The sequence below is a fragment of the Camellia sinensis genome, chromosome 1 (genome assembly GCF_055761805.1).
Source record: "Camellia sinensis isolate YWXY chromosome 1, ASM5576180v1, whole genome shotgun sequence".
Classification (NCBI taxonomy): Eukaryota; Viridiplantae; Streptophyta; class Magnoliopsida; order Ericales; family Theaceae; genus Camellia; species Camellia sinensis.
The window spans coordinates 134037393-134050182 of record NC_138961.1 but is presented as its reverse complement, the minus strand read 5'-3'; the positions used below and the strand labels follow the sequence as shown (position 1 = coordinate 134050182).

The following is a 12790-nucleotide window of genomic DNA, read 5'->3' as shown; positions in this document are numbered from 1 at the left end:
CGAGCGGACATCCAACTCTGCAAAAGTGCTGGGAGCACGATTTTCCCGCTCGAGCGGCCATTACCCCGCTCGAGCGGACATCAAAATTCTGGGTTTCCCAGATCGTGTTCTTGAGCTCCAAATCGGTTTTCCAGCTACATTACTTGCATACAATGGCTCAAATTACACATTTACACATGCTAACATGCTACTAATACAGAATTACAACATCAGGAAGCTCAATTTCATGATTTATCTACATGCATGTCCCATAATATCTCAAACCCATCATCAACATGCTCAAATTCAAACATTCAAGACTTATACTCCCAGGATTTGTACATGCATGTGGGAGATGCTCATCATTCTCAACTTAGATAACACAAATGGTGATCAAAACATGAGTTTCCTTTAACATTTCACATGGACTACACACATTTGTGCTCAAACATGCAATTTCAAAGTAATTTCTTACATGCATGCACATATTAAGCTTCAATTCAACAATTCCAACACAATTTCATTTCAATCTTATTCTTGATCACCAAATTAGCTTGAACACACAAAATTACGAACTATAATCCAAGAATTACTCACCTAGAAGCTTTGATCTTCTAAACTCTAGTCAATTCTTGAGCTAAATCCCCAAAATTTCCAAGCTTTAAGCCAAATTGCACAATTTCTCTCCCTTTCTCTCACTAAGGCCGGCCCTCACTCTCTCACAATTGAATCCCTCATATTCTTGAGTTCATAAGAGTTAAAGGGAAGTGTAATGCTATCATACAATAAGCCCCACTAACAAATATTTATATATAAAATAATGGGGTACTTAATTTATCAATTTAATCAGTTTAAATTGACCAGAATCAATTTTCAATTAAATTTCACCGTAGGCTCTAAAAATTATGCCAATCACAATGGCGTAATCAATTTCGGGTTTTGTGGCCGATAAGGCCCTCAATTTAATTTCCAGAGCAGATTATTCAAACAGATATTCCTACGGTGAACAGGTAGAATTCCAAAGTCGCATATATTCACATAATGGCACACAAAAAAATCATATCAAAACATATAGTCACATACGTATTAGGGACCAATTAGCATATTACGGAACAGGGGTGTTACACAGGGTTTCCTAAATTCCCCAAAATAAAATATTTAGGTGGCGACTCTGTATCTGGCAAAACAGCCCATGTTTGACACTTCTTTATAAAAATCAGTTTTCCAAAAACGATTTGCCGAATTTGGACTCTTTGGTGATTTATCGGTCTCACATTGCACTTTGTGAGATTAGATTCAGAACTGTGACATTGAATCCAAACTGTAGTAGCTAAAGAACAAAACGGATTCGGGCACGAAGCTCGGGAGTTCTCGGGGCACGTCTACAGTAACCAAACATTCCAAAAATCAGGACGCCCCCCACCAATCCAGTAAGACCAATTACATCTCCATACACTTAACTCATGTTATTCCCCACACTTACTTTGCGATTTGGCAAGTGTGATTACAGTACTCACAACATATGCAATGAACAAGAGAGTGACAAACAAAGAATAAAGGCAAAAAAATGACAGAATACACAACAAATACCATATACTGAATGCAAGGGACCCTGATAGAAAAAAAAAATCAATGGAACAATAAGACCAAATTGGATGGATCAATGGCAAATTCAAACCCATGCACTGGTGTCACTACAAAACATTAACATAATGCAGTTACAAAAAAAAAAAAATTGAGAGGTGTGTATGCACTCTTTTTTTTTTTTCTTTTTGTGAACCCCCAACATGGTACACCATACGATATTATTGTAATAAAGACATGTGCAAAACTAAAAGTAACATAGCAAACACTGAAAAATACTTGTTGTCATCAATTTAGTCTGTTAAACGAATGGAATGGGCATATGTTAACATATTGGACACATGTGTAAGATAATTTGGCGCGCTATTGCAACGTCAACAAGTTTAACATAATCTAAAAACTTGAACAATTCCATGAAAGTTTAACGGACACCCCCAAACATAAACAAAAAAATGGAATCCTCTTTCGTTTGCTCTATGATTTGACCCCTAATAACATCAACCAACTGCATAATAGGAAGATGATGGGCTTATCGAATTTAATTATTAAATGACTCGACAGCGTTTGAACACATCTCACCGTATCGGCGACCCTTGCACAAACACCGCAATCAAATGACAACAACATATAGTAACCAAAAATATTTAAAAAATACCATTACATATGCATACCTGAAATACGCATTAGCCCAATGTTTCAGGTGCAAATCTTTCAAAAATTTCCCAACAACCGCTGGACTACACAATTTGAGAACCTCAATTTTTTGATTAAACGATGTCATCATGGGTGCGTACGCACATTCGCGTAACTTGCGCATTAATCCTATTTTGTGCTCAGCATTGACATATTTCATTCGGCCTCTCAAATTCATTTGAAGATGTACCAAACAAAATGCGTGATGAGCCGACGGGAAAAACATGTGGCATAGCTTGTAACAAACCAACAAGACGATCTGATACAAATGTCAACGTCCAATCGCGATCAACAACCTCAAACAACTGATGAAGAAACCACTCCCAATTTACTGCATTTTCAGAGTCGACAATCGCAAATGCGACGGGGAACAAACCTGTGTCAGACCATTAGAACAAAGCACAACAAACACAAACCCAACAAATGTGCCAATGTTAGGTATCCCAACCAAGAATAATTTAAATGTATACATGAAACCAAAAAAAATAAACATACCAGTTGACGAGACAGGACAGAAACACAACAAACCCCACGAACCCGCAATGTTAGGCCACCCAACAAATGGGGGGGAAAAAAAACAAAACAAACAAACAAACAGCATAGCAGCAAATGTGAACACATAATTAATATAATATAAATGTCCAAAAACGCCACAACATAGACAAATACCTTGGTTTCCGTCCTTTGTTGTAACTGTAAGCAAATTACCCTTGAATCTGTCCTTCAAAAATGTACCATCTAGACATAACAGTGGTCGACAATGCTTGAACCCATTTATGCATGCACGAAAATAACTCACAAACCTTCTGGTACGTTGCTCAAACTCGAGATTTATGTAGTTGTTGGGGTTATTTTCCATCACTACATCACTATACCACCTAAGTTGGTCGAACGACACCACATGATCACCATATACTTCACATCTTGCTTTCTCAATACCAAGCCATGCCACCCGGTAGCTAATATCCAGGCCGTATTCATTTTTCAACTCAAATACGACGTCAGTGGGACGCGTCAATGGCTGAGCACACACACGATCCGCTACCAAATCGGAACCAGTGCGTAGGTTCCTAACTATTCGTACAATTGCACCACATGTGTGCAAACTATCAAACCTCTTCAAACAAAAAGTATCATTCAACGCTATCACCCTCGCATGTACCAACCACATACAGCCCATCGACTTTGTAAACTTACACACGGCTGTAACACGACCAGAATCATTTTTGACATATTTAAATTGAAACCTACACTCGATAGTGTTTGGAAAGCACAGTCCGAAATTCGTTCACTATACCCATAAAAAAAACTGACCCACATTTGTAACACCGCTTGCCCATCCAGTTGACAAGTATGTCTTCGATCTATGCTGGCAATACGACGGTAACAGATCCGTCCGGTCATCTATATCAAAAAAAAAAAAAAATCACCACTAGTACTGCTCCCATCCTCAAACATGCAAATGCCCCCACTGTGATTGACACCGTCATCCACATTCCGTTGTTGAACAAGAACATCGACGTGATCGAGTCCGAAAGACCTAGCTAGTGACAGCATATTCTAAACACCCTCATCACACATAACCTTAAACTTATTATACTTGAGTATGGCGAACAATAACACCACCATCTCAGGGGCCAACCCATCAAACTTCTCGCATATCCCATTGATCAACCTTGCGAATATCAATGCTTGATGAAGACAAATGACAACATTCACTTTCCTGTATATACACACCGAAATCGCGACTTCTACGCCTACAAACCAAAAAAAACAATATCAAAACCCCCATTGCACATCGCCAAAACCATCCAACCTCCGACCGATAGAAACACACATACCCATAATATCCACTGACCCAAAAAAGCATATATGGAAAACCACAAAACAACCCACATACAAAAATCAAAATAAACCGTTACAAACACCACCCTGTGACAATGCTTACCTTGAGGGAAAAAATACTAGATTACTGTCGGCGCCAGAAACCCAGAATAGCACCACAGACTTCCCAGACCATAAAAATCAAATCCCACAACCAGCAAACTCAAAGACCACACCCAATCACCCCACACCAACAACCTAACTAATCCCACCGTCAATCATTAAATCAATATATATATATATATATATATATATATAATGGAAATGTAACAATGCTTTACCACGGATGCATTAAAATCCACATCAGCTCCCTAAGAACCTACACAATCCCATAAAAAGGGTAAATATGTAAAGTACAACAATACCAAATCAAGCATAAAGATTCCTTACCAACTAAATAGAACTAAACGGTTTATAAGAAAAACCACATGACCAAATGGAGTAACATTCCCTGATTTAGGATTTATCAGTAATTTTCCCTTAATTTTATTAGCTGAAGACAAATAATTTAATAAATTTTTGACTTTATTTTTTTAGGTGACTACCAAACAGTGAAGACTGTGCAGTTTTGACTGATTGGTATGTACCAAATCACTAGTTAACAAACAAAATCACAAACTTCAAAATAATAAATTATGTAAACAAAATCAATAAAATAAAAACACAATAATAACCTTTATAACTCAAGTGAGAGCTAAGCAAGCTGCGCAAATCAAATTAATTCACATTACATAAGAAAATAATATGGGTAAATTATAAATACATTTTCTAAAATTTGTTTAAAATACAAATTGTCCTATGTGATTTAAAAAATTACAAACACTCTATTGTTAGAATTTTTTATTTAACAAAATTAACTACAAAAATTTCTAATTACTCTCCTATACAATAATAAAATTATTTGAATTATTAATTGAAATATATTTCTGATATCATTAAAAACTATTAATTGGCTTGATGATTAATTAATAAAATGGGCCATTTGTTATGAAATTAAAAACCTCAAAGGGGATAAGAATCACATGGGATGATTTGTATTTTAAGTTAATCTCAATTGGTGTATTTATAATTTACCTTATCTGCGGGATGCCTTTGGGGTTACTAAGCACACCCAACAGTTCAGACTTTCAATCCCTGATCTGATATCACTAGTGCAATGTGAAATAGAAAATGAGAATTCATATTTGGCAACTTTTATATAAAAAAAAAAAATCATTTTATTACAAAATATTTGCCAGAACCACCAGATTTCAGAGTCGCCACCTAATCTTTTGGGGAAATTAGGAAACTTGTGACTTGTGCCAACTGTCCATCATAACCAAAGTGTCTCGGCTCGGAAACTTAGGTATGAGTGGGGAATGCCACTAATTGAGCATCCCCATTCACCCGATCAAAAGATTGGCCTCTACTAACTCATGATGTGATTTTCATGATCAACCAATATTCATGCTCCGGTTATTTAGTAATACCAGCATTACTATGTAAGGCAACCAAATATAAACTATGTCAATGATTTTGGTTAATACTTTAATTTCATGCATTTTTTTGAAAAGCCTTTTCTTTTTATATAATCAAAAGTATAAGAATAAAATGCATTCCAATGCAAGCAACACAACCTCCATCCACTAGCATTCATGCAGATACTTCAATTAAGCATTTAGCCTCATAGTATAATGCTATATATAGTAAAATTACATATACCGGTAGCGTGTTAAAGCCATAAATACTCACCTAGTATTCCTCTGTGGTAAGCCAAAAAAATATGTCATATGCACATGCACAATCTTATATTCAGCTAACTAATGCGAGTAATCTACAATATGCAACTAAGGATTCAGTTACTACCACATGGTGTGTGTATCATTTCAAGACATGAGATAATGCATAGAACCACCTTTTAAATTGATAAATTCCACAAACACAGACGAACTAAATCCGTATGCATGAAAAATGGATGCCCAACATGGGTATGATAAATAAAACGTGATGCAATACAACATATACAGAATGCATGTAAATAAAATGGATAGAAAGACGTGGGGTTGGAAATTATTACAACAATTCAAACGAATGAGAAAAGAAATGAAGGGCGAGGAATTATTACAACAATGAATGGATTCAGCCAAATTAATGCTGAATCTAACAAATCATGTTAAATAAATAGAATAACTCAGTCAGCAGCTCCAAAATTACCTAGAAGAGCACCCCCAGAAGTTATATGCTCTGTTCTTAAAGAAATTAGCCAACTATGCATAACAGTGACTGGCCAAATAGAAAATGAACCGATCAAACTCTCCTTCTGGGCAGAATCTAGATAGGTGCAAACTTCCATAAATAGAAGCCAAAGACACTTTTTAAGGGATATTCATCCCTCCTACCTCTACTATCCACAGGAACCACTTAAAGGTGAGGTAGATGGGTTGCAACCCTCAACAATGATATAAGCAGATATCTACAATAGATATTTTTGCTTTAAAGTACCAAGTTAAATGGATTAAAACAAGAACAATCTCAAGCCCAAGAAATGGATAGAAACCTACATCATCTCTTTGTGAATAAGGGCAAGTTAATACTCAAATCTATCATATTAATTAGAGATAGTAGATTAATGCAAATCATTTCTTAGTAGAAACTTGGCTTTTCAAACAAGGGATTCATCAAAGCCACTGAAAACTTCTCTTCAATTCATAGAACAAGGATGTTTCCACCCCTTTCTATGTTCACGAATGATTGAAAAGAACGATTTCAATACCCTTTGACCAAAAATCTCTTACTTTGATTCCAAAACACTCAATGAAAGAAAAGAGCATAACTTTTCCAACATCAAATCCCATGGATCACCCAAGCAGTGCTATGAAACAATCCCTAGCACTCATTGACATTGAGTAAAGAGTTTAGACATATGGATCAAAGTTCTTAGATGAAGGGATATGCGAAGAGAAAGTATGGAGCAAGAAGAAAAAAAACTACTCTACATATTAAACTAGCGAATAGATGGCTAATTGTTACTCCCAATTCAATGGATGAGTAGCTAAATTTACTCCCTCTACATCCATGAAGACTTACAACAATTACGTGATTGTAACACCGCTTGGGGGCGCATTAACAGTTTGGACCCTCAATCTCTTTAATCTAGTTTCATAAGTGCAATATGAAACATAGATGAGAGTTCAGATTTGGCAACTTTTAGAAAATTCATTTTATTGGAAAAATCTTTGCCAGAAATAGAGTACATCACCAGATCTCAAAGTTGTCACCTAATATTTTGGAAAAATTAGCAAACCCATGACTCATGCCAATGCCACTATTCATCATAACTAAGGATGCTTGGCTTGGAACCTTAGGTATAAAGGGGGAATGTCATTAATTGAGCACATCTGTTCACCCGATCAAAAGATTGGCCTCTACTAAGCCATGATATGATTTTTATTAACTTCATATGTTCATATTCCATTTATTAATGAATCCTAAAATTTACTATGTGAAGCAAACAAATATAGATTGTGTCATTCATTTTGGAACAATTTGATTTTATTATTTCGAAAATGTTTTGAATTGTGCAATCATAAAAATTAATTTTATTCTAAATTAAATAACACAACCTTCATCCACTAGCATGCATAGAGTTATGTCAAATAAGCACATAGCCACATGGTATGATGCTAAACATAGTAAGAAAATCACACACAGGCGGGATGCTAAAGCACAAAAAATTACATATTCACTTACATCCTTCAAATAGGTACAAAACAAAGTTAGTAAAAACATGCGCGATCCTATATACAAGATCTTAATATAATTCACTCTTGAAATGAAACTAAATATTCGACTTCTAATATATATGACGTGTGAATCATCTCAAAGGCACAAAATCATATAATAATCAATTAAACCCACAAATGAAAATTTAGCCAGATCATAAGGCATAAAGCATGGTACAAAGTATGGATATGATGACAAGTAAAATAATATGCACATTTACAATATATGGAGAGCACGTAAAAGGAGTAGGGACGGGAAATTATTACAATTTTGGAATATCACAAATCTGAATGAGGGAGGAGAGGAATAAAAATATTACAAAAATATGCTTACAAATCTCTTTCAATCAAACAAAAACATCAGGGGGCCTCGAAAACCGTCGGAGACTGTTCTGCTCGACACCAGGAGGTTGCTGGGTTCTGTCCAAGAGAAAGTGGCTAGCCGGCCAATAGATGAGCCTGCCGGCCAAAAAGGTGGCCCGCTAGCCAATAAAGCCAGACCGAAAACTTTGTTTTGTTCAAACACCAGAAAAATAAATGAACAATATGCAAGTGGCTCAACAAACCACTTCCAATTAGCTTGCAACAGGTTTAAAACATGAAATTGAAGCAAGAAAAGTAATAAAGAAAGAAAATGCAAGAAAGCAAAAGAAAATGAAAAGTGTGCAAAATTTACCTTCCAATGAAGGATTTGATTTCTAAACTTCTTTTGATTACCCTCAAGTTTAGGAAGTATGTTCTCAATTCAAAATTCTAGTTAGAATGATGTTTTTGGATGGTTTAACAGTGGAGGGGGGGGAAAGAGGTACAACTCTCTGGTTTTCTCAATTTCAAGGAACACTTACTCTATTTTGGATCAAAGCTCACGAATTTGGCTATAACAGAATTTCTAAGTTTGGTTTGATATATGGAAATATGGTATATCAGTGTATCTCTAAGCATATGGCTCAAAGCTTAAGGTTTTTTTTTCTCTTTTCCTCTATATCTCTCCATTTTCCCTTAATTCATTCATCTCTTCAATTCCATTCCTTTCTCTCTCTCTCTCTCTCTCTCTCTCTCTCTATAGATAATGAATGCAAGCTCAATCAAGGAGATGGGACGCAAGGTGGGATGACAAGAGTAGTTGAAAATGAATGCCACCTTTTGAGAAGATGGAAATCTCCCTTTTGACAATGAAGGATAATAGAGGGGGTGGGTGTATATCTCGTGCACTAAATGTATCAAGAATTTTGCTGAAATTGCCTTGTTTTGGGGCAAATTAGTCGACCGGCCAATTTATTGGCTAGCCGAGCAAAAAACCTTGGTTGGTTGGCCGGCCAATTATTTGGTTGGTCAGCCAATTAAGTGGCCGACTAGCTAAAAAAGTTGGCCGTGGCCTGACTAGTTTGCACGGAACAGAATTTTTCGACATAATTGTCATCCTTTCCTCATATTTCCACACTATTCTTTGCTCGATTTCCTGAGAAAAAATTTCATTTTGAAGTTTAAAAGTAAGCCTTGGAACACTACAAAATATTCAAAACAAAGTGTGGAGAAAAGGTTTCGACAGAGAGTTTTGAACAAGACTTAAACACTTCAACCAAGACAGATTTAGGGTTGGAAATGAAGCACAAATTCCATATTTCTTACTGAGAATTATATGAGAAACACATTCTTGTTTTCATCATTGGGTAATCAGAACAAAGCACCCAAGTCTTAGGGTTAGTCAAAATGGTTTTTTGACAGAACTCGAAGTCATTTCTTGACGTGAGTGAATGTTGACAATGCCATAAGACTTAGGCAAACAAACAAGATGCAAATGTAGTTGGTTGAACCCAAAGGTTGCCTATGTATCCCCTTGTAAGGAATCAAACCAGCATAGTTCGTGGCAGAATGTAAACGATATGCTCGACATACAATTGAAAGTTGGACTTACACACTTCACGAAGTCGATTTTTTTCCTTTTTGAAAATTCATGACTTATGCAATGCAATAAGTAATATACGGTGAGGCAAACCTCGTGCAAATGATACGATGCATAACAAGGGATACAATCCTAACACATTCACATAAAAGAAGGCAATGTAACCGATGGATAGTTTTAACCTACAACCCAAAACAGTGGAGGTATTAACCCAAGGTGGTTTAAACTAACAACCCGAGAAAGGGATAGAAACATCATCATCACCCCAAAAATGGGCTGCCATTAACCAATGAAAAATGTTGTAATCAAATGTTGGTGTGAATAGATTGTAGCCAAGTGATGCAACAGTGATAGTTGTAGCCATGCAAATGATATGCTAATGCAATTGAAAGTGGAATTCTTTTTTCTTTTCTTTTTGAAAATGCATGATTTATGCAATACAATGCAACATATGGTGAGGCAAACCTCATGCAAATCAATAAAACAAAATGGTATAATCCAAACACACTCACATAAGAGAAGGAAAAAAGGGGTTTATTCAAACAACGAGACCTAGACCGTACCTCAATACGAAATAAGGGATTGATTCCAACCGGGTAAAGAGAAAAAGGGTCTTAACCGATATACATGACCTAGACCGTACCTCAATACGAAATAGGGTAATGGTTTCAACAGGGTAAAAGAGAAAAGAGTCTTAACCAATATATTAGACATAGACCATACCTCAATATGACATAAGGTGATGGTTTCAACTGGGTAAAGGAGCAAGGGGTCTTAATCAATATACAAGACCTACACCGTACCTCAATACAAATAGGGCGCAGGTTTCAACTGGGTAAAGAGGAAAAATTGTAACCAAAAAGTTTGAAGTGACGTGAATGGATTGTAACTGTGCATGACAAATATAATAGACAGTGCAAGTTTGGTGGTGAATGCAAAAATACGAAGGGGCAATGTGAGACATACGATATACAATGATGAATGCACAACAATAATATGATCAATGCACAATAGAAAAATACACAAATGATTTTTTTTTCCATTTCCAAAATTTTCCTCTCTTTTTTTTGTTGTTTTTTTTTTATTTTCTGAAGATTTTTTCTTCTTTTTTTGATTTTCTTTCAAAATTTCCATTTGATTTTTTTTTTTCTCTTGAAAATTTCTTTTTGAATTTTTTTCCTTGATTTTTTTTTTCATATATACATATATGCATACAAATAATATACAAAATATGTACTACATACACACATATATATATAGACACAAACATACGGATACATAAATATACATACACAGTACACATATGGACCTACGGATACATACACGGTACACATACACAGATATATGAATACATAAATTTACAAATACACAAACATACGAGCCCATACACACATATAGATGCGTATACAGTATACATATATATAGATTATATACATATTGTATATCGTTCCTTTTTTTTCTCTCTTTCTGCCTCTTTCGTCTTCATCGAGGGCCGCATCTGGCGCGCGATTTCAACAATCACGGCGCACCTGACCGACAACAACTAGACTGGTCTCGTTCGTTAAAGATTGCCTCGGCAATCCCTCGTCTCTTGGCTTCTTCTTCTCTTCCATTTTCTTCTTAAACCGAAACATACGACAAAGCAAAGCAGAAAGCTGCAACCCCCTCGCCATTACTCTACAAATTTCCCTCCTTAGTGGAATTACTCTCTTCTTGATATGGCCTCTTATCGCCGACCTCTCACTCTCTTCCCCGACCTTAACGATTCCCCAATCCAAATTACAAACACTATCCCTTCTGAGCCTTGACAGAGTGCCCCTACCCCTGTTCTCAGTTTCCTTGCAATGTCAGTTGAGCAAAAAAAGGCAGCATAGTCTGACGTTGATGTCAACCACTTCACATTGAAGTCTTGTGTAGAGACTGTGACTGCGGTCTCCAATTTGTCCTACCAGGTGCAGAATAGGACAAGTGAGATACATCGGTTAAACGCACAACTATCTCTGCTCCAACATATGTACAAAGGTCCTCACGAAAAGATTAACAATTTGAAAACGCAGAAACAAGTGCTGAAACGACAGCCGACCTCTATGGCCTAATTTGGAGGTCCTTGGTGCTCCTCATTTGACGACTAGTGGAAAGTAATTTCTTTCAGAAGCTCTTCTAATGCCAAGGACGAGTCGTCAAAGGATTCCCGAGAATGAAGATGTGGTAAGGCAGCTGATCGTAGAGTCAAGAGACAAAGTTGACTGCCAATGAGATCGATTTGTCTTTGCTGACGGGCTGTTACCAGAATTCAGGGAAAAAAAAAAAAAAAAAGACCCTTTGTTTTTTTTTTTTGTATTTTCAATTTTTTTTCCCCTTTTGTTCTTCTTCTTGTTCTTTTTTCTTTTCTTTTTCTTCTTTTTTATTTTTACTTAGGAAGGAGTACCAATGCTTCAGAATTTCCTTTGTTTTTGTTGTTTTTTTGAAATTTCTTCTCCTTTTTTTTTTTTTTTTTTTTGTAATGCTGATCGAGTTTCATTGTTTGCACATCATGGTGTGAATGGCACAACACTTAAGCATAAAACATTTTTCTTTTGAATTTGAATCTGAGAATGGTTGACTTAATGAATTCTAAATTAAATATCCCTTAATTGACCAAAAATCAAAGAACAAATCAATGAAAGAAAAACAGAGCAAAAGCAATCCAAGCACACCTATTTACACTTGCCGGAACAAAAGACACTCAAAACAAAACTCTAAAAAACAAACCATTGAGCCTGCACAAATTCTGTAGTTTTTCATTCTAGAATGATATCAAAATTGGCAAGCTAGCTGATTGATTGACTCCGACTGATTATTTGACGGGCTGACTAATTCATTAACTGGCCAGCTGAACGAATTGATGAACTGGCTAGAACAATTAACCGGTCGGCTAATCAAGTGGCTGGCCGATTGAAACAAACAAGAAGCAAATACAGTCAACTAATCAACTTGGACAGCCGAC

The 12790-nt window shown here is 36.1% G+C and overlaps 1 protein-coding gene across 1 annotated transcript; it reads right to left on the bottom strand.

Annotated features, from left to right (window-relative positions):
• Window positions 1-1608: 1608 nt before the first annotated feature.
• LOC145820010 (uncharacterized) lies at window positions 1609-3436 on the bottom strand. The gene is made up of 3 exons (XM_082914262.1): window positions 2926-3436; window positions 2504-2632; window positions 1609-1673 (listed from the first exon to the last, which is right to left on the bottom strand). Exons 1-3 carry the CDS (start codon window positions 3434-3436, stop codon window positions 1609-1611), a joined length of 705 nt encoding a protein of 234 aa, XP_082770388.1.
• Between the last annotated feature and the right edge of the window lie 9354 nt (window positions 3437-12790).